Genomic DNA, 23438 nt, shown 5'->3' with positions numbered 1-23438 from the left:
CCCCGCCCCCTCCTCCTCAGCGCCGGGCGCGCCGCGGTCGGAGTCGCAGCCGGCGGCCGCGGGATTTTCCTCGTTTGTTTGGGCCTTTTGTGTCGGGGCTCACAGTTGGCTAAGCACGGCCGGGCTGAATTGGGGCATTGTTCGGGCCCCCCGAGCTCCCACGCTGCACATCTCTCGTCCCCAGCCCCCTCCCCCCATTCCTTTTTTTGCCTGAGAAGCCACATAACGTGCCTTTCCTCCACGCAAATCTGGGAGCTATAAGCCGGACCGGTTGCAAATGAAGTGTAATGCATTGTGGGACGTGTGTAAAATTGGATCATTCGAGGGGGAAAAAAAAAAAAAAGGAAGGGACCTGCGGCTGGCGTCCTAGAAGAGGGAGCGGCGAGATGCGCGCAGGTTGCGCCCCGGCGGTGCCCGCGCTAGGCTGATGCCCGGCAGCGCGCACCCCTGACCCATGCTGCGGCGGGAGGAGTAGGCTCGGGCATCCTCAGGATGAAGAAGACGCGGAGTACGACCTTGCGGCGGGCCTGGCCTAGCTCCGACTTCTCCGACCGGGCCTCAGACCGCATGAGGTCCCGCAGCGAGAAGGACTACCGACTGCACAAGCACTTCCCCCCAGCTTTTATTTCCCAGGCATCACGGGGCTACATGACATCAGGTTTGTAACATAATTTGTGTATGCGAGAGAGCTTTATTGCGAGGCTGCTTCGGGACGTGTGTGTCTGGCCGGGAAGGCTGTGTTGGTGGGTACGGAGGGGAGCCTGCGATCGGGAGGCTGAGTTGTTATGAATAATGCAAAAAAAAAAAAAAAAAAAAAAAAAAATAGCATACATCCAGAATTTTGTACCTCTGCAAGATTCACAGCGGGGTCCTCGCAATATGGTGTTTAAAATCTATTAGTCGAGTGAAATAAATGTATGAGAGGAAGGGTTCCATCTCTCTGTTGTGGAAGAGCAGACAAAAATGACTGGATGTGCAGAGCATGGAGCCCTTTGCGCCTTTTGTGCGTAAAAGCATGTGCTGGATATTTACTGCTCCCCCACAGATTATTCTTTAAATGCAGTTAACTCTAGTTAACTCATCAGGCTTTCGTGTTTTTCCATTTTGGAAAGGAAAAGGGTTACTTTTGGTTGCAAACACACTTGCCTTGTTACAGACTCCCTGGCTTTCAGCTGCATGTTTCTGCAATGGCAAGGCATGTATCGGTGAAAATGACTGTAAACACATTTGCATTTGTTTTTTGAGATGTAGAAGGAGACCAGACCTGTGTATGTGGTGGAACACACACGTGCATGTATATTCATTTGTCGGTGGCTTTCAAGGAAAGCCGTGGGGAAATAATGGACACTGCACCAACATGTTTGTGCATGGGAAAGAGAAAGCGCAAACAAAACAAAAAACAGCGCAGGGAAAGGCAGGCATCAGGGAGAGGGTTGGCCTCCGATGGAGTGCTGGTGAGATTTTGGAAAGCCTCGGTACTATTAGTAGAATCTGCTCCATCCAGAAATGCATCTTAATGGCTTTGGAATTGAGGCATTTCAAAAACACCCAAAAGAAGACTTGGGAAAATGCTGATGGGGAGGGGGCTGAGGGCAGAGAATCCTGGAAACCTCCTTTGTTGTTCTGCTGCCTGTTTATTGTGATGATAGGACATAACGTTTCATTATTATGACGGCAAATTCCAATTTATCACAAAGGCACGTTTCTTCCTCTGAGGCACGATTTAGGTTGAGTAGGCAGATTCCTTTAAAGGAGAAAATGAAGGTATTTATAATGCATTATTGAAAACGTCTCCAGCCCTGTATGCTGTCCCCTTCCGCCCCATTTCTGCTGTAAAGGTTGAGCCAAAGATTGTGGTTTTTAGTTATATGCTCGTTTTCCTTTCTCTGGCCCTAATAAACATATCTCTTTAGTCAGGATTGGTTTCTCATGTTTTAAAAATGTCTCGTGACTGTTCTTTCTTTAATGCCCAAGTGCAAGAGAAATAATATGCATTTTATTGAAAAATCTGCCTGTGTAAGAATATTGTGCCGTTTTGGCAATTGGTGCTTTGGTTCCTGGGAAGTCACATAGTGAGTGGAAATGACAAGGATAATTTATGCTTGAACAGCTGAAGAAGAGAATGGTTGTGGTGGTGGAGTGATTGATTTGTTCCGTTGGTACTGCAGGACCAGAAAGTGTCTGGAATGGTGAATCTGACAATATTGAAAAGATTTTTGTTGTTCTGGGTGGATGTCCTGATAGTCCCACTGTAAGATGCCCTGTGTCAGTTGTGTTGAAGTCAGTACTTTTTAGGCCTTTCTTTCAGTGTGAAAGCCCATATTTAAAAGAGAAGGAGCTCACGTGAGCATTTTGTGCCAAATGGTGTGATTCTTGCTTGTTTTTAATTCTTCAGGAAAGTGGTCTGGCTCTGTAAAAGCTTTATCTTGGCAAGATTGGTACAATCCAACCAGACAGTCAAACACCAGCAATCTGCAGAATCAGATGTGTCACCCTGCATTTGTTGGCAGATACCTATGTCCTTGAGGGGTAGGAGGGGGCACAGAATTTTAATCTGCTATAGATGTTTTAAAGTAATCTCTAGACCAAGAACACTTGTTTATGATATAGAGTGCATTGATTTTTAATTGCAGCCACTGAAGATGAAGGACAAATATAATGTTAAGTTTTACTAATTGCTAAAGTTGTTGGAGGAAGAACGCATTGAAAATTAAAATCAGCAAATATTTCTTGGTTTTGTTGAGTTTTTTTTTGTTGTTGTTGTTTTTTTAACTACAACTACAACAACTTAATAGGCTTTTATCTGGAAATGTAATTGTTCTCTCATAATGGATAGTTGCCACATTCATTTATTTTTAAAGGATCCTTGTCCACTGCCTTTCCAAATATTAGTTTTGGGAGGAATAGCTACTGTGTCTAAACACTTCTCACTATTTGAAGGAAACTCTCTTCCTTGCAGGAAATCTGTAGGAAGTCCACTGGGATAAAAATTGTGGGGATCAGGAATACAAATACTTTCTTTGTCACCCAGAATGTTGTAGGGGAGAAAGTGTCCTGAAACACATGGGCTTTTCAAAGGGCTGCATTCTGTTTATCCAACCATTTAACCTCATCACCATTAGCATTGTTGTGGTTATCTTTTAATTAAATGCCTCATTGTTTGGGATGGGGGTGGAGGGTGGGAAAGAAACCTTGGGGTTTTGCCTCAATTACTATGCTTGGGGAAATACTGAAATGTATACAACCAACCAACCTTCAGTAAGATGCTAAAAAGCTTGAAATGTTAATATTCAAGTATGCCTGAATTGAGCATGGAGAAGCTATATATATTTCTTTCAGCACAGAGAAATACTGAGTAATGGTGCTGCAGTCAGTGCCATGGTGTTTTGTATGAGGAAAATACAGTCTCTAAGCAGAACCATGTTTATAATGGAAGTGCAAACCTCATGCTACAGTGGTGAAGCACATCTGATTTTAAGCAGCCTTTTCAGTAAAACTGAGTAAGGAGCAGTTTGATATTTGCTTGATTTGAAGCGGCATTGGTGGCTGGCCAGTCACATTTTCAATACTCAGGGAACAAACTGCCCATAATTATAGAAAATTGATGCAGATGCAATTCATATGAAATCTAAAGATTGTTTGACAGATGAATGGAGATGGAAGTAAGGAGGGAAAAAAGCAGACAATTTAGAAAATCACACGTTTTTGCTTCTGAATAATCTCTTGATACCTGCTATTAAATAGGCTGTACTCCAGGGTTTCTTTCGGCCTCCTAGCAACCACTAGGTTCAAAGGCCATGCAAGGAGTTCATTGTTCATGCAGAATATTAATTTCCCAGTGGAGGACTGTCTTGGAGAAAAAACACTGAAAAAGAAAATTACAACAATGTAAAGCTTTGACCTTGCGTGAGAAGAGACGCTGAAAGTTTGAATCCAATACAATTCATGTACATGTATACAATATGTGTTACTGAAAAAGGGGAAATATACTTGAAGTTTTTGATACATTGCTGCTTAATTCAAGGGAAAATAAAGAAATTGTATGCATCTGCCAAGCAGGATAAAACTTAATGCAACTTAGGAAGTCTCCAAACAGTTAAAGGAAATAATATATATAGCTTTTCAAATATTGGAAGCTTCTTGCCTTTTTACCTTTTTTCCCTTCTAAATACAAAAGCAAATCTTGGATTTTGTTTTAGCAGAGAGAGGAGCTGCACCCTGTGATTGACCCAGCCATTAAATATTACCAGAACTGAATAATGCTCTTGAAAGAAATAACTTTTCCTGCAACCTTCTTCAGTTACTTTAATTAACAATTTTGGTGTTGGAGCTAACGTGTCAGTTTGAGATGGAGGTGGTGTAGGGTAACAGTCTAACATACACAGCATGAAGGAATGTCTGAAGAGCTTTCTGCAATGGTAAAAACTAATTCCAGAGCATGGTCATTTGGAGGTTACCTTCTGAAAAGTATGCAGTTACTTTACTGCTCTTTGCTTTACGGTTTCCTTGCAGAGGTTTCAGTCCTTCAAAACAGAAGAGTAAAATTCAGTCTCAGTGTTGCCTGCTGTTACTGGAGTTTGATTACCAAATTCAAACAGAAGGGAAAGGAGAGAAGTATGTAACCCTGCTATCCGACTGATGGTATCTGTATGCAAATTAAAATTTGTAGGAGGAAAAGATAACCTCATTCTCTTTTTCAGGAATGTTTGATGAAAGGTCTAGGACAAACTCTTCAAGCTCCTTGAACAGTAAGAAGCATCTTGGGAGTCACCTGAGCAAATTTGAGAGTTCTAATTATTTTTATTATTTTTTAATCTTGAACCTCTAGCTCTAAAGATTAATATTTGGAGATAATTACACGTAAATTGAAGAACTCAGTTTAATGTAATTGAGAAGTGCTGGATACACACAAAGCTCATTCGGTTCTCCTGTCCCTTAATTCAGTTATCTGAAGGAATATGTTGTAGCTTGAAAGCAGCTGTATTGTAATTAATATTTAATGGAACAATCAGTATTGCATCACTTTTTTTTTTTTTTGATTGTGGTATTAAGAAACACCTTCCCATTCATCTTCTTAACAGTAATGTGATCTCTTTGCCTCCCTGAATTCTGAGTAGTTTTGTGTTGTCTTGGGCTAGACCCGTTACTGGGACAATAAAACTGAGAGTGTGTGTGTGTCAATGGCTAGTAGGACCAGCGTTACCTCCTGGATCCTGCTCTGTCTTCTTTGCTTCAGGCTATAGTGAACTGGTGAACCCCGAGTGGGTCACTCTGTTCAGTTACTTCTGGGGCTGTGCTTGCTTTATTGCTTGGGAAATTGCTACTGGACTCACTGTGTCTTTCCAGTCCCTTTTGGTCCCTGTGGCATCCACTTACCTGGACAGACGATTAGGAACTTTCACTGCATCCTGATATGGGGGAAGGATCTAAATGTGCTCTGTCTTCAGACCACAAACTTGCTTCAAGTTCATGGACCAGTCATTTTTGCACAGTTTCTACTTCATTTTGTTTTCTCCCTGTTTTCTTGCCTAAAAGAATACAAAAGACAGGTTTTTCTCTCCTTCTGTGAAGCCCTGTTTTTCATTCCTGCATGTGTATGTGCACCGTTAACTCATATGCAGTGCTGTGCTTGTGCTTGTGTGTTATGTCACATGTATGCCTGGTCCCTGCCCACCAGATACCAAGACATTTTCTGCATACCCATGAGTTCACTTGTAGACCAATCTGTGGGCAGTGTCCTGAGCACTGATTGTGCATTCAGCTGACCAAACTGCAGTTGAGTAGCTGAGTACCAGCTCTCCCTGGCTGTTGTGACCTATGAGCATGGGGATCCAGAGTGTCTCTTTTCTGTATGGCATTAGAAGTAAAATCAAAGAGGAATGAATACAAGAAAGAAAGAAGACTCTGTGTGTGCCTATCTTACCTAGACCTGTTCATGTGTCTATCTCCGTTCAAAGCACTCATCTCTGCAGGGCTAAGTTTCAGGTTATTTTTCCTTCCTAGCGCCTTGTTCCTGCTTGCATTCAAAGACTCCATGTTCTCTCTGCTGGTTTGCTTGGACCTTTAGCCAGGTTGGGGTGCGCAGAGGTGCTCCAGGATCAGGTCACAGAAGGCTATCATTGACATTTGTATTGAGGTGTCTGTCAGTCTGCATCTGAATGCATTTCTAGGTGTGTTTTCTGGTAGTTCTGTGATTGAGGTAATTTTTCTATATGCACACTAGGTATAGTGATAGATTACTGAAGATACAGTAGGAGGCTCCTCTTTCAAGAATAGACAAGTGTTCAGCACAAACACGGTATTGATTCATCACAAGTAGCTCCCAGTCTTTCACAGGTGTAGAAGTTATACTCTGTTGGCAACACTTGATAAACCTGAAGGGTGTTGAATATCTTGCCATTTTGGAATTGAATAGCAGCCACATCTTTGCAAAATGCGTTATTTGTTGGAGGGGGCTGAAATGTGAGGATTCTGCAGATCACCTTGGGTTAGCCTGATGACCTGCTCAGTTGTGAGCAACGATAGGCCTTCATTTGTATGCTGGAGAGTTCATCCCAGAGTAAACTACCATCTTTGTAACATTCTTTGCACAGTTTAAAGACATATAAGTGCAATCAGGTATGAAGACCAGAAAGATGCTATTTTGCTAAGCATGTTGTAGAATTCCTCCAAAAATTGGGGGTTTCTTTTCAGTTTTCTGGGAAGCTTCTTTAGCGTGTCTCTGCTTTATAACCTATAGCAGGTTGTAGAATATCTCTGTGAACAGCATTAAAACAGAATCAACATCCACATTCTGGGCTGCGAGTCAAGTAAAGCAGTGCTGAAAAAAGTTTCAGGTACCGTTACTCTTGGATCCCCCTGAGCATGCTTTTACGTGGTTGGAAGTGGCCAGACAGCATCAGAGTCATGATCAAAAATTGTCAACTACTTTAGAGCTTGTGTAAGAATTGCTAAATAACACAATGTTAATGATATTTGGGTTTTTTCCTTGAAAAACATTATATTTTCCATTAGTTTAAATGACAAAATTGCCATTAAATTACCCAAACTGGATATCTGATGAGTTTGGTAGTGTAGATGTAAATCTGAGCTTAGAAATATAGATTGGCCCGTGTAAGAAGTATCTAATTAATACTTCAGGCAATTCTGTCTAACCATTTGGTTTAATTTTTATCAGAGGAGGGAAAAAGGATAGTGACCATTAAAACTGAGACCTGAGTGCCTGAACTTAAACTGAACACTTTCATATATAGGTCTTTTTTTCTAGATGAATTAAATAGGACAGGAAGCAGAAACAAGGGTTAAAAGCTTTTTTAAAAGTCTCAGGAAATTGTGCTTCTGTACTTGTTCCTGCAGAATTTTTGGTATCAAGGCCAGTAGCAACCAGAGTAGTCCTAGGGAAAATGCTTGAATATTGAAGTTGCAAAAATCTCCCAAACTAGTATTTGTTGCTCCTGAGTGACTGCCTGTAGCTATGACGGGATATGAAAGTTGTTTATAGCTACTGGCTTCCTTTTTTCAGCATATTTTATTGAGTTGGCTGCTCTACTGATGCTGTTTTGTATCTCACTCTTGGATGACATATAGGTGCTGGAATTATCTTGCCCAAATTGGCTGTGGAGGGGGGCGGGGAAAAAGGAAGACCTGGCTTTGCAGCAAGTATATTTGGGTGTGCAGCATGATGGAGCGGGTAGAGCAGTCTAGTTTAGACAGAATCCTGATCTATATTGGCAGCTTTTAAACAGGCTGCAAAAGGTAACCGAAACTAGAAAACTTGATTTTTAACAGGCTTGTATTCATTATAAACAGGATAGCAACTTTCCCTTTTCCTTCCCTCAAAGAGAGATTAAAATCTCTGGGTTTGAAAGTTAGTAGATGAGGGAGGTATTCCCAGTTGTATCAGTCATTGACTTTGTTTTCCTGGGTACTGTACTGTAATACTGCCCCTCACAAAAAAGGAGCCTTTCTCAACCCAGGCCTTGATTTGGTAATGGTAGGTAAGAACAGACATCCAGTAATACGCGTAAACATAGCAGCCCTCATTCTGCAAGTGAAATCCTGTGTTCAGATCAACACTGTGTTCTTAGAATTTTCCATCTCACCTTCCTGCAAGCCAAAAAAGAGAGCCTGTTTATAATACCAGCAGTAAATGATGTAGAATGAGTGTTATTTGGTACTGTTATCACTTCTACCTTGTCAACCATCTCCTCACAACCCAAAAATAGTTCTGGTTTTCATCAAATTGTAGATGATGTGATTCCTATAACTTTTAAAGTATAAGAGTGTTTCTTGTTGCTTCAATGGGAAATACTATCTGCAGGAGATAGTTACAAATGCACAATTTACTAGAAGTTTCAAGTTGTGATACTGAAAAAACAGATCTCAGTATTTTTATTGAATTTGATAGGGTGTGAAAGCACCAGAGTAAGAATGAACTTGAGGAACTGCTTTTATTTTGTGGACCTTATGTGGGTATTTGGGTATTGTGAAAAAGAATGAAAGAAAAGTTGATCACATTTATACTAGGTCTTTTTATTTAACTAAGGAGCAAGAAGACAGACAGCTGAGGCATCTTGCAAATCTTTCATTTTCTATCTGTCTTGCCAAGTTACTCCTAACTTTTGTTGTGTGATACGTTAGAGGTATAGGCAGTACATTGCATTCAGCGTTCAGCTCTAAACAATTAAGCAGTAACTGCTTCTGTTAAGCAGTTTTTCTTTTCAAAAGTTGTCCAGATAACCTAGATGAACTGCAGCCCTCTCTCTTCCTATGCCTTACTGGCCAGGGGTTTTATTTTGGAAAGCATGTCTAACGTGAAAGTAGAACAGGCTCCCAGACACTACTTACCATCTTCCCAAACAAGATCAGGAGTGCAGGTGCAGTTTGGCTGGGATGCTGGAACTGAAGGAATATGAGAATGTCTTCTTGTCTTAGGATACTGTCCTCACTGTGGTATTTGTGTCAGTGAAGGATCTTGTACACCCATTGTTGAAGTGCCAGTATTGAGAAATCTGCATTTAATCATCTCAAAACACCTTTTCTAGTTACTATTTCCTTTCCCAGCTATATTGCTTAAAGAAAAAAAACCTCAGTGGCTCATTTTAGTGAATTTGACCTCCACATTTTGAGGCTTGGAGAGTATAATAGACAATTCAGAAATACTTACTTAGTGCGGCCTGGAAAAGGCAAAGTTCAGTATGAAAGATGAGTTCATCATAACACAGGAAGCTGTGCTGGGAGAACCTAGATTGTATAAACTAGTTTGCTTGCCCATTTGTGTTCTTTTAATTTCCTCCATAATTTCCTATGAATTTCCTGTTGATGACCTGTGACCTAGTTTGTAGATGAACTTCTGACCAAATGTGATAATGTTGTAAATGCCATAAATTGGACTGTTTATCCTATAAGCCAGTAAAGATGATGTACTAAATTTCATTGTGGTACTTTGCCTCTTAAATTTTCACAGCATTTTAGAGTGAAGTACCACTCTTCATTTTCATAGGACGTTCTAAATTCTGCTCTCGTGAGAATTTGCATTCTTGGACCATACTGTGACCTGTTTTACTACATGTAAGCCTTAAACTAAATATTTTTTAAACAGAGTGAAGCGGAAACATTTTTTGCAAGGTTTTCTTCAGATTTGTGTGCTTTTAGGTGTAATTACTGCATTGCTGGCTGGGTGAGTAGAGTGCCAGAAACTTCAGAGAAGCTTATTGGCTTTAACACAAGGTTTGGAAGAGCTGCAACCTTCATCTGTAAATTGGGCGTGTCTGCAGCACATCTCTTTTGTGAGATGGAGGACAAACACCAGTGGCCATGGAAAGTTCACCCAAGGCCCAAGCGATCCCTTGGCCTCTGGTTTCAGGGCAGTTTCACTGATGAAGAGATGGGATCACAGTGGGAGCAGATTGGCTAGCTGTTCGTCCATGCGCTGACCTCCTCCCCTTGCAGCAGTCCAGTCAAAAATTCTAAATAAAGCAAGTCTATCTTTGGGGAATATTTAGGTGTTTGTAATATTTTACAAATAGGTCTTTAGTCTCCGCTTTCATCATGGATGGATGTAGGTTATTTTCTTCCTCTTTAGATACAAGTGTTCCATAAGCATTGAATTTCAAGAGTGAAACCTTGAAATCGTATTTGCATGAGATGTCTGCATAGGAATGGATCTGACTGAAATGTTTTCACAGAACAGAGAAGCAAAAAATGGTTTTCTGCGTTTTTTTTCCTTCCAGCTCTAATCAAGTCTCAGTTTCTGAAAAACTTTTTCCAGTTTCTCTCAAAAAATACATAACCATCTCTAAATGAAACATTTTGCAGTTTTTGGGTTTTTTTGTACAATCAGGAGGCACTTTCCTCTGAGTCAATCTTAGGTTCAGTCTGTGTAATTATTGCAGAAATATTCTTCAGTAACCATGGGGGTAAAATTCAGGCATGTTTTAGAAACCTCAGTTTAAAAATCACATTCTTAACTACCTCTTTTCACAAGAGGTTGGAGTAGCTATATGAGGTATTGTTTATTTTAGAGCCACACACAATAACTTTTCACCAGATGTGGTCAGCCGTACTGCCTGTTGTGCAGCACAGTAAAATATGATTTGTGTAAGTGTATTTAGTTGGATATGTAGTGAGCCTGTGCTCTGTGTGCATGTGCTAATGGTTCTGCATGAGAATGTACCTTAAGTGCCCAAGGGTCTGATTCTGTCCTTTAGTAGGAAAAGTGCACAAAGTTTTGGTTGACTGTCTAGGTAGGAAACCTTAACACGCAGCAGTGCTCCTTCCACGAACAATGCACATACCCACCTCTCTTGCATGTATCCTTTGCCTACGTAGAAGAATTGGAAAGGCTGAGGTGGAGGTAGCTGTAACTGCTGAGTAATGCTCCCTTTTAATTGAGGTCTGCCTTTGAATTAGGGCCACAGATTGGACAGCTAAAGAAACTGGGGCAGGTTTACCAGAGACAAGGGCGGGTGTGATGGCAGAGCACAAAAAGAGGAGTCGTGGGCAGAGTTGCTGTTCTGCCAGAGAAGGCTGTTGTTGTGTCCTGGTCACGAGAACTATGCTTCACTTTCACCAGCTCACCCTTAGATTTCCATTTAAGTCATTAAACTGGCTGTATTTAAATCAGGACCATTGCTCCTTCACTTGCATGTCTCTGAGCTCCTTTCAAATTTGATACAACTTTTTTTCTGCCTACCAGATGATAATCTCGTTCAGTTTTCATCGCAGTGCTGATTGTTCCAAACAGAGCTACAGGCTCTACAATACAGTACTCTTGGCTTTTCGTGGTTATTCTTTTTTATCCTAACAGCAATCCCTTTTTCACACCCACAGCAATATACTTAAGTACTGTGAAGTGTTTCACTGTAGATTGCATTAAGAGTTAAATCATGAAAAAGTAAATTAAAAGAGTTGAGGTGAAAAGCTCAACATGCCTGTGTCATCATAATTCATTCACTAATTAATGTGGCACTTGAATAGGATGGTGTGTATCAAGGAGTGAGAAAGCATACAAAAAAGTGTTGATACTGAATTTTACTAGTGGGTTGGTGTCAAACCAAGCTTTGTCAGTACTAGGTGTGTCAAAATTGTCTGACAGCACAGCTGCCATGGGAAGTGTCGTTTTATCTCTAGTAGCAAATTAGCTTCAAACCCAGCTTTTCAGATCAGAACATTTGACCTCTCATGTACTCCTGAATGGATGGATGCATGTATGTGATTGCTGTGCATAACTTTGGGAGGGCTATTTTGTTATGGGGGACCAGCAAGGAGGAAAAAAAAAAAAAAATCTAAAACCTGCTCTGGTATACATTGCCATTCAATAGCAGTTTTGGATTATGCTTTTCCAGCAACAAGTAAGGACCTAAGAGTGCCTGTGCCAGTTAAGACCCAGGTCTGTATTGCCCACTCTGAGGTGTCCAACTATAACCACAAACAGATGTCTAAGGAAGTGGAAGTAGAAAGCAAGTGCGTGTGGTGCTCCCCCCGGCATGCTTCCCATTCTTTGCCAGTTGGTTCAGGCAATACAGTTTGTTCAGCAGTCCTCATCATGTTTCACTTGCAGGAACACTCCGTGATACCAGGCAGTGTTAGGGGAGTGACAGCTGCTCACCTTGCATGAGGGGAGGTGCCTTGTGGCAGCCCCAAGTTGTGCGCATTGTCAGACTAAACTAGCATTAGGTCTCATCCTGTCCTCTTTTTGCTTTTCCTAATAATGAGGAATATATGTACATGTGAAGGAGGTTTTGAAGTTCTTGGTATTTTTGGTTGTAGAAGAACAGCAGATCAGCTGTTAGGTCAAGAGGCAGCATTCATCCCATCACTGCAAACACAACATACACATTCCAGATTTCTGTAACTGAGATATTAATAGGATTCATGTCCTCACATTCTCCACTGAAGTAATGAAAGAAGCATTTGTTAATTATTTCTGTAATTCCATTTACTCCTTTCACATAGTTTTCTTCCCGTAGTCCTTTCCTTCCCGTAGTCCTTTCCTTTCCTTCCCGTAGTCCTTTCCTTCCCTTTCCTTTCCTTCCTGTAGTCCTTCCCTTCCCTTCCCTTCCCTTCCCTTCCCTTCCCTTCCCTTCCCCTTCCCTCTGAATTCTGGGCCTCATGAGCTGTCTCATCTTGAAGGTGACGCATGCCTAGATGAAAGGCTTGCATTAAACAGGAGTTCCTTGTTATATCAACTCTTGACATTCCAAAAATGTCATCTCCTGATTCAAACTGCAAGCAGGATCTGGTGCCAAGGCATTAGTTGTTTCCAAGTCTTCTGCTTATTAGTAAAGCAGAACTGCTGTTTCAAGACAGAGTTGACCTGAGAAAATGCTGCAGAAGTGCGTCCTGATGTTTCATGTCTCCAAGGTACCCCTTTCCTTATTTTGGAGGCATTGGCTAGCTCACAAGATCAATCTTGGTTCAGCTAATAGCTAAAGGCCATAACTTTCTAGCATGGCTTCCTGAGCTTGTGACACATTGGGTGTCTCTGTAAAAGTGCTGTTTTTTGCAGGAGGCAAATTTCAGCATCTCTGAAGGCTGATAAATTGGGCTTGCTGGATTTCAAAATCCACATACCTGAATTTTCATATGGGCCTGAATTGACCCTATCCATGTGCTTAATGGGTTACCTTTGAAAACATTGCTGGAGTGTAGAGCTGAGTACAGTCACCGTTGTCTCTCTGCAGAGCTGCCAAAGTATCCATCAAAATTATGTCCCCATGCCCTGTCAATTCATAGACGAGCATGACAGAAATATACTTCCTGAAATAAAGTTCAGGTGTGTTGTGTAGATGTGGAGGGAGACAACTGTGTGTGGTGATTTTCCAGAATTTGTCTGTGTATGCACGTGGTCAAGCCCTCCCAAGAGACCCTCTGTGCACATTCACTGATGTTCACAGGAATCATCCTTTTGCTGTGTATGTACAAAATAACTTTGCTGCATGTGCTGGGTGCCATAACATATTCATACAGGCTATATATCATTTTACTTTATATGTATATATTTATATGTATCTTCTTTTTAAAACTGCTCTTTCTAATCTCTGCCCTTCTGAAGGTTTTATGTATTACTTGTTAACATAACATCAGAGCACATCCATTTAATATGTTTTATTTGAGGAGACTGGGTTTTATACTAATATGAGTGTATTTTGTTTATGCTTTGTGTACATCTGCAGGTGTTTATTTAGATGTGCCTGCTGTTAGTAATTGTAATTGGAGATGTGTTTCCTAGCAAGACGAAAATATAAACATTGAAAAAACAATGCAAATGGTAGAAAATATAGGATATAAAACAGTAAATATGATAAAAAAGTGATGAAATTTTCATAATAGACCTAAGTTTAAAAAGAAACTGAAGAATTTCCTCTCAGCAGTCTTTGAATTTGTCACTTCTTGTTTTAGCTTTAGAAGTGTTTTTAAACACCATTGTAGCACTGAGATTCTCACAGGACATTGACTTTTGTTCACTCTAGTCCATGATCCAATCTAACTGTCTAGTGGGTGCTTTATCAGAGTACCTCCAAAATCCATTATTTTAGAGTCTGAAGCTACAATTCCACATTTAAAAAAAATAGCATTTTAAATTCTAGTGCACAGTGAAAACATATCAAATATACTTTACAGGATTTGGAACCTATATTTTGTGAACTCTTGAAAAAAGTCTGTGGTTTTAATCTCTATTAGCTAATTTAGAAGCAGCAGCAAAGGTCAAATGTTAAATGTTTAATTTGGTTTCTCTAATTGTAGGATCATTAAAAACGACCTAATAGGCCATAGGGTCAGATTCTTCTTTGTATACCAGTACAATTCTATTGATTTTTAACTGAGTTATTGCTAGTTTATTGTAGCGTGAGAGCAAAAGCAAGGCCTTTGAGTCCATTGCTGGCAACATTAGAATAGTTTCTGTAGACAGAGCCAGGCAACAAAAATTGGACTTCACTTGATGATGCTCAGGGAAGACCAAGGATCATTTGCAGTATGAAAGTCAGCAGGCTTTAGTCCTTCATTTATTAGTGGTGTTAGCTTATTCCCAATTGTCTAACTTAAAGGGAGATCATCGTGCTGACATGGAGTAGTACCATACCTATCTCTGCAGTAGCTATCATTGAAATGAGTGGTGTTGCTACTGTGGCAGTGGTGCTTGCAGTGTGGTCTCTCATGTGCACGTAGGCTGGTGGTCCTCTGCTTGCACAATGATGAAAGGGGGGATCTACAGCTCTTGGTGCTCATGTGGAGGGGAATACCCTGGGGCACTTATTTCAAAAGCATGTAGGTGACAGAAGGGGAAGAACTGGAGCCAGAAGTGGTTACTGCTGAGTATTACTTGTAGACTTTCATAAAATCAGGGCAAGATGCCAGGTTTTGTGGTGAGATGTCATGCCTTGCTGAAATGTGCGCTGGTGTGACATCACAGAGTTTACCTTTCCTTCCCATGATCCTGACCTGTGCCTTGCTGTCATTGCAATACGGCAGTCCCTCCTCTTGATTTTACAGCAGAAAAGCAGGCAGAAAACTGAAGTGTTCAAAGGGAGATTTCTCTGAGTGGGGGCTGCAGGACTTTTCCCTGGTAGTTACTCACAACCAGCTATTAAAGCAAAAAAAAGCCAGGAAATCTTTGTGAGCTGTTTTCCATCCCTTTATCTCCTCTCTCCCTTCTAGGTAGTCTGATGTCTCTTTGTATGTCTGGGCTTTGGCTTCAGTCTTTCCTCAGTACACTTTGTGGTGGGTCACCAAGACTTGTGGGAACATAAAACTTTTGAGGTTGCTCCCCTCTCCGTCAAGTTTGCTTGAGGCTGTTCAAGAGCTATGATGTGGAAGAACTGACAGTGCAGTGCTAAGAGAGACAGCAGTGTCACACCACGCATTCCGTCATGAAACCAAACCCTCCAGGAAGTCTACAAACATGTCTCCTCTGTGGGGACCCTAATTTCAGATGTCTTAATTCACTTGAGAGTTAGCTCGTAGAAAAATGATGATTAAACCCAAAGCTTTTACTAAATGCAAAAGCTATTTTTAATCCCAATTTCATGTTCTCATCACTAACGAATGAGCACATTCTTTTCAGATTTTCCCCTTTCCTATTTTCAGCAGTGGAGTGGAATAAGCTAGGTAACTGCTAGAAAACCTGTAGGCTCTGCCCTCTGTTGCAAAGCATAAGTGCTCCTTTCTACTTTGAAGCTAGGATAGTATATTTAATTCGGCATCAAGGGGAACCTTGGATGTGTAAATATTAAAGGAGCAGGCCATAAATAAAGTTGGAACATTCAGCAGCACAACACTGAAATGAAATATATGAAGTGCAGTGTTAGCAAATGTTTATATAAAACATGCTACAGTATTGCATTGAACAATTATACCTCTTCTTATCTCAGGCATTTATCTCTAGCTAGAGCCAAGTGGCTTGCACGTTTAAGTTGCTCAGTATTTTTGAAGTCAGTGTGGTAATGAAATATGCTAAGCAGCTGGGTTTTATGTGTGAGCATTTTGGGTATTTTTCTTGGCCTGACTACTTTTGTCTTTGAAGACACAAAAGTAGTCAGAAGGAAAAGGCCAAAGTCTAATGAGTTTAATTGCAGGAACTGATGTTGGTAGTTGCATTTAAACCTTCTCTTTAGTACTTGCATCTCAACTTTGCCATTTTTGGAAGTCTTTTGTATAGAAATACTTATATGAGAGTAAATCCTCTGCCCCCACTCTTGTCACCTCTTTCATGGCCAAAAAGGGTTTGGATGACACAGTCAAGGGTAAGGTGGTGGTACTCTGAGACCCCCTGCACAAGGAGCTGATGGCCTGCCACCAAGCCTGTCTGACCAAGCATTTGTGAAAGGATGGGAGTAGTGCAGGCTAATTTGTTGAATGTCTCATGGCTACTGCCGTGTTGTAAAATTGTAAAAGCTGCCTGAAACCAGTTCAGAGCAGTAGTGAGAGTATATAAAGAATATATATATGGCTTGTTTAAAGAGTTCTAGAAATCATAGTTACGCTCAGACATTTCTTGATATGGATGGGTTGATTGTATTGGTTTTGTTCTTTGGAAAGCAAAAGGCATAACCTGCTTCGTAGATAAGAAATTCATGTTTGCTGTATAGTGTTTTCTTTTACTGTGTGAATCACAGAAGTTGGAATCTTACATTGCTTGTCCTGCATTCATGATTATAGAAGATGACCTCATTGTGATTGCAGATACAGTTTACATGGAAGAATAGCATTAAGGAGCAAATTAATATTGAATTTATAGCTTTTCTTAGGATAGTTCATCAAATGAGACCAGCCAGCTCTTGTGACATTAGCAAATCTCTGTGCCTTGCCAGTAGTGCAAAGATTGGAAATACTGCTCTCTGGCTTTGGAGGTCAAGGGTGGGATGTGCTTTCTGGTGATTCTCAAAGCATCAGCAGTATGTAACAAGTGAAGCCAAAAGTACTGATGTGTGAAGGGATTTAGAAGCTGTTTCTTACGGGATTTATAGCCATTTTTTCTCAAAAAGTCATTGACAAATCTTCCTCACACCAAAGAAATGAGTTGTATTTTCAAAGACTGTGTCACCAAGAGAAAGAGACCATTTTTATTTGTTTCCTTTACTGTTATCTTGTGGTGTCCACTCAAACACCTTCACACATCTCAGGATCTGACAGTGTCTCTATTCTGAATTATTTTCAAAATAAAATAAAAGTTTTGCCTCTTCATGTGCACTTTACCAGCAACTTTCAGATAGTTTCCTGTGGCATTTATAGGCAGCTTGACCTGTAAAAGGTCAGCAAGTATGAGGAGAATTTCAGAAAATCATATTAAACCACTGATTTTGAGCTGCTAGTATGTCTGCTTTACCTCTGGTTCTCAAGAGATGAGAGTCCATCTGTGCAACAGTAAAACATTTTTGCTCCTGGCCTTTACCCTGAACCCTCCTGCCTTTATCTCACCCTCCCCTCTTCGGGTGCTTGGCCCCACACAATGACCCTGCTTTCAGGAAAGCTCCCTTCCCACAACTTTGCTTTCTGCTGTCATAAAACACAGGCAGAGCTAGAAGTACAAAGCAAGATCAAGTTTACTTTTACAAGGGAATCAAAACAGAACTCTGACTAATCAACATAAGCAAGGTATCAAGATCTATTTGATTTGGGAGTACAATCAATTTCTCTTCAAGTTACTGTAAAATTAAAATACTGTATTTGGAGAGAGAATATTTATGTTTTTTGGGGTTTTTTTTACTAGGTGGTGTGCATTTATATATTGTCTCTGTATGGATTAATTTACTTATGCCCAAAGGTAGTGGTGCTTTCCTCACATATAGTCAGGATGTTTTACTGGGAAGCAGTGCAGTGCAAATCAGTGTCTTCTCAGTAGAGATCAACAAGAAGTCATAGCAAGTTCAATATATTTTGAGGTTTTCTTGCTATCTTTTAATTAAAAAACAGCTTAATTTAAAAATCGAAAACAAATATTGTGCACTGATCATTAGCATGACTCGTTTTGTGATTTGTGGATAAGTTGTTTTGTTGATTTTGCTGATTTGAAGCTCTATGGTTTGGCGGAGAGATAAGGTAGTTGTATTTATTGTTTGCACAAGCAATGTGGTGTTTTGTCTGGAGATGACAGTGGTATGTTCAAGTAACAGTTTAAAACTGCTTAAGTAACAGTTTAAAATACAACATACCTGTTTATTACGGAGCCAAAAACTATAGTAAAGTGATTTTGAATTTGTTGACCTAACTTTATGTAGCAGGTAGCAAAGAAACTAATCCCAGAAATATAAATTCAGGTGTAGCATCTGGGATGCTATTGTTCCCCCATTTTTAGGCCATTCATTAGAAAGAAAGAAAATAAAAAAGAAACTAAGAGTGAACGTCAAAATGCTCTGACTTTCAGTCCAGTCATTCTTCTGTGCAAAAAATATTTTTTTAGATCACATGGCTCACTTACGTTGCACTTACCTTCTACTGGCAAGAGTACTTGTTCTTATTACTCAGACTTTTATATTTGAATTAAAATAAATAGGCATATTGCAAGTGGAAGAACATATAATCACTCTGTTGCCTCAAAATTCTTTTGAGGTCAAGAATTTGAAAACAGGAACCTATAGTGTGGTTTGTGAACACAATAGGAACAGCTGGTGCTCAGCACTTTTGAAAATGAGGTCACTTTATTCTTGGTTGAAATGTGCAAAATGGGTCATCTGGGCATAGGCTTAAGACAAAGGCTGAGCACGTGGCCATTTATAACCAAGTTGTCCATGTTTCCAGAACTAGTTGGTTAAAAGGATTCAGTGAAACAAGGAAACACTGGGGTAGATCTGCACTTTCCCAACTTTGGAAGCATAGCTCCTTATCTTCTGCTAGGAAAACAAATCAGTGCCATGTATTTTCAAAGATCTACTCATGCTGAGGATGACATCATCCATATTTTCCACAGTCACCCCTCCCTCTGATGCCTTTCTGCTCGTCCTTCACATAACCTACTTTAGGAAACACTGCTCTATTGTGCAGTCCTTGGGAACACTGCCTCTCCACCAGTCTCAGCCCTGGGACTTCCCTGGTCCTGCCAGCAAAACAAAGGAGAAAATCCCAAACATGCACAAACTGTGTAGCATCACTATCAAAATCTAATGATGCATTAGGAAAGATAACAAGAACTCTACTTAGATTTGACTTCTGATTTTCATTATAAGTATTCTATTCAAAATATATGTAAGTTAATGGCATTAAGGCCACATTTTACACTTTTGTTACTTGAACAGCTGTTGCTAACACATACAAGGTGATAGCATGAGTCACAAGATACAGGTATATCAGAACTGGCAAATTTGAGACTGATACTGATTGCTGTTGAATGTTGCATGCCATGTGTAAGAAGTTTGGCATGAGAACTTACATTACGTTCAGTAAGAGCGTGCAGGTCTTGAATTCCAGACCCTTCCTCCAGTCATTCCAATAGCCTGTACAGACTGGCATCTGATTGAACACCTTGAGTGTCAAGATCATAGGAAAGATTCAGACTGGAAGGGATCCCAGGTGATTGTAGTCCAACCTCTTCCTTGTGAGGCCATGCCGTTCCTCTCAAGCGGAGTTGAATCTTTGTGCTCAAACAATGCTTTTTAAATCAAAGTAAATCAAAGTAAATTCTGTTAATTTAGTTGAGGAGTAGTACATGTAAATCACACTGGCTTTAATTTTAGCCCAAGCTAAAATAAATTGCACTCCTAATTCAAGGACTACTCATTTTGTCATTAATGATTTTACCTAGGAGAGTATTTTGGTAATCTAGCCATTTATTGCTTTAGTTGCAAAACCCAATGATTTTATTGATTGCACAACACTTCTGTATCTTTGTTCACATTTTTCATGAAGTTTGGTGACTTGTTGATGGAATAACCCAAGAAAGTATGTAGTGACATTGGCAAGAATAAACAAAGCAGAAGGGGAAAAAACCACTCTGTTCCCAAATCCTGTGTACTTTGCCTCCCAAGGTGGACTTGTGCTGGAATTATTCAGGGCTGCATCTCATAGCTAGCACCACATTTCAGATGAGCCCATAGGAATGCTTCTCATTATTTTCTTATAACTGTAAATTTCATTTACTGAGGCAGGCTTGAAGATTGTCTTTGTATGAGTGAGGTGACTTGCCTGTCTAAACCAGGCTTACATTTTGGCTAGTCTTTAACAAGAGCTGTCGAAATGTCTTGGGGTGACTTTATGATGTTGTATCCCCTATCACTGCTCTATGCCCAGAAATTGACTTCGTGCCTTTCTGTGCCTTTAAACTGAGCCTGAGAGGGGGGAGAGGAAAAAATCAAGCAAACTCTTCAAAGCAGTTTTTTCAAGGACACAGACCCACACTCTCTGCTTCTAACAGCAGCAAGAGCGGAGGAAGCACCCTTGTTGCTCTTCAGCCAGCTTTCAGCTCCTTTTCTCCGGAGGGAGACGGAGAGTTGAACTTTGTTTTCCTGGGACTTTGGTTTTTTCCCTTCTTCTCTTCTGGACTGTTTCAACATCAGAACACATCAAGAGAATTTTCCACCGAGGCCCTGGAGGTGGGCCCACCACGACCCAGCTCCAAGGAGGAGGGGAGAGACCACACCTATGGAAGGACTCTGAAATCTTCCCAGGTTTCTCTCCACAGTGAGAGGTTTTATTATTTAGCATTATTATCCTTTTCCTGTGTGTTTGTTACATAAATAGTTTTTACCTCTTTCACTTTCCTCCAAGGAAAATTTATTTTTTCCCGAACCTGGTTGGGGAGGGATGGTTATAACCTGCCTTCTATCAGAGGATATTTTCCTCCAAATTTGTCCAAACCAGCACACGAAATGAGCACGGAGGAATCCAACAAAGTGGTGATAGCAGCAGTACAAGGAGTTCTGGACTTGAAAAGCAGAACCCAATTAGACATTTCCGTGGTTGGCAAAGTGCAATGAGAACTAAGCTGGTATATCAGCACACATAGTTGCAGAACAGTGTTGCTTGTATCATGTGTGTTGTAGGTTTAGATTTGAAAAGTGTTTCTCTTCAGTCGAAGAAACTTTCATTGGGCAGTGATATGATAATTGACAGCTAAGTACTTATTATGAAGATGCATAACAGGTTGGGTTTTTTTCTCTGTACCACAAGACAGTCAAAAATACTACCTTTTGGTACCATATTGCTTTTAGTTTTACCAGTAGAAGAAAGCACTTAAAAAGGAAAGCATACGATTCCCACAGTGTCTTTCTGTTTCAAAGGTCCGACTTGGATGAATTGCTGCACTGAAGTGTAATTAATCACTAGCTGTGAGATGGAACAAGGGTGGCTGGTATAGCAGATAGAAGAAAAATTGTCTGCAGGATGCACAGATGAATGGGCCATGTCTGGAGGAGCATTGGTATTGTCTATCTTGTTTTCATGACACAAATTATGTCTCCCTTTTGACTTCATCCTGAGTTCTAGTAGACAGTTTTCAGGTCATGAGAGAGGCTGTTCCAGCTTTTGCAATCACTGTATTTGATTCTGGCTTTGCAGAAGAGGTATTTAAAGTGTAATGGTAGTATTTACTAGTCATTTGTATTTCATTTCATCCTCAGTTGAAACTGTTGTTGAACTAATAAATACAACGCTCTTCTTCAGTTACTTCTGTGGGCTATCAGGTATAGTCACTTCCATCCTTGCAGAAGTTGCATGCTAAAGAAGCCATGTTTAATGTGGATTCCATTTAGAAAAGAATCATTTTTGGCATCCCTGCCGTACGTTTTTTGTGACCACGTTTTCTTTCTTAATCAGAGCTGAGAGGTTTGTGCATATGTTATGTGGATAAAATTCTTTGTCCTATAATAATGTAGCAGTGATTTGGGAACTCTGTATTGCATTATATAGTTCCCTTGAGGTGAGACATTTTCTTCTAAACTTTCTGCGCAGCCAAGACTTGAAAGCAGCCCTTCGGCAAAGTGTAAATATCAATACAGGTAGGTTGCAAGCCAGTTCTGGTTCTGCTGTAAATATAGTCATTGAAAAATTTGGACTGCATGTGTCCCCTTAATGTGGAACAAGAGGAATAGAGTTGCATCTCAAAGCCTGGGATCTGCTTGGAGATAAACTGTCCTCAGTGCAGAGACCATAAAGCAGTTTTAGGGATGCCTTTAGAGGACAGTGCACAAGCTCAGAGTAGGGTGACTATTAGGAAAAAATAAGGTATATTCTGGGATAGGACTTCTGCATGCTGCAGCTTCAGGGAGACAGCTGTAATCGAACCTTTCTGAGACCACAGAGCAGGGCAAGGGGAGAAGCCCAGAGGTGATCCAAAGTTGCCTCCACCAGTCTTGACGTTCTCTGGTAAGCAGCAGCAAAAGGAGACCAGAGCATGACCTGGAGAGCTGGGTGTCTGTGCTGCAACAGGAAAGACGATAAAATCCATTGCCTTGGATTGTAAACTTAGGCATTTTAAGCATAAACAACCCACTGCCTACCAACTGCTTAGGTCAAACTTAGGGCGCTTTGCTTCCTTAAGGTAGAGACTGCATAACAGCTCTGATGTCTTCCCCTGTGGAATGCAGTGTAGCTGCTTGCCATACTTAGTGTTGGATGATGTGTCAAACCCCTTGATTCAAACAATATTCAGGATGTAATTAGCATTGTCTGCAATGTTCTAGTATTAACTGTCATAAGAAATATTACTGAACATCTTACCTGTGTTAAAATCTTATTCACATGCTTCGAACCTCCCTCCCAACACTTCTGTTGGCTGTAGAAGAAAAGTTTACTTAACAAGTAATGCATGTTTGCATGTATGTATACATATCACAAATACACGGACATGTTTGATTCTGTACTTTTTAACTTTTCTGTGTGATTTTTGTACATTCTGTGGTATTTCATTTATTTCAATGTGACTTACTGGGATACTGAACACTTCATCTCCTTTGTTAGGTTTTTGTAGTATTTTTACATTATTAATTGAAAGATGTGGGGGCCTACGTAGATTCTTTGTCATGCATATGAGCACATCATGCTCATGCACATCATCAGGCTTACTTTATTCTATCTCCATGAGTCTTAAGTGTTTTGTGTCTTTTGCTTTTTGCGCATATGCTAAATCACATACATAATGCTTTTGTTTTGGTTTTGTGGACAGATGACTCCCAAACTCTTGAGACCCTTTGTGATTCCCCTTGTCATTAGGAATACTTATATCAATGTATATTTTTAGAAATATTTACTATGCTTTGTGTATTGGAGCAAAATTAATTTGAAATACTCTTGGAGAGCGTGCACAATGTTTTGTTTATGTTGCTACAGTGGATTTTCATTCTTATTTCATTTAATTAATACATTTTTGCCCAACAGTAATACTGAGTTCTTCAAATGTTTAGCATCAGATGCTTTTGTCTTAGTCTTTTTCAAGGGTATTTTGTCCAACAAACTTAAGTCTTTGCTGTTTTAAATTGATTTTCAGGGTAATTCTTGGGTGTCTGTCA

At 40.3% G+C, this 23438-nt stretch overlaps 1 protein-coding gene across 11 annotated transcripts in view; it reads left to right on the top strand.

Moving 5' to 3' along the window:
* The window catches only part of STOX2 (storkhead box 2), a 104946-nt gene that overhangs the window by 31836 nt on the left and 49672 nt on the right, over positions 1-23438 (top strand). For 2 of the 11 annotated variants that reach the window (XM_008641476.2, XM_017744413.1), the window contains exon 1: positions 11-658. The exons of 8 other annotated variants lie outside the window; for them this stretch is intronic. In XM_008641476.2, the coding sequence (XP_008639698.1) occupies positions 493-658 (166 nt within the window). In that variant the 5' untranslated portion in view covers positions 11-492. Of the gene's footprint in view, positions 1-10; positions 659-23438 lie in introns of those variants that run through there. One more of the 11 variants, XM_017744419.1, reaches the window with a different exon arrangement.

The sequence above is a fragment of the Corvus brachyrhynchos genome, unplaced genomic scaffold, assembly GCF_000691975.1.
Source record: "Corvus brachyrhynchos isolate BGI_N302 unplaced genomic scaffold, ASM69197v1 scaffold17, whole genome shotgun sequence".
Lineage (NCBI taxonomy): Eukaryota > Metazoa > Chordata > Aves > Passeriformes > Corvidae > Corvus > Corvus brachyrhynchos.
This window is presented reverse-complemented; position numbering and strand designations above follow the sequence as displayed.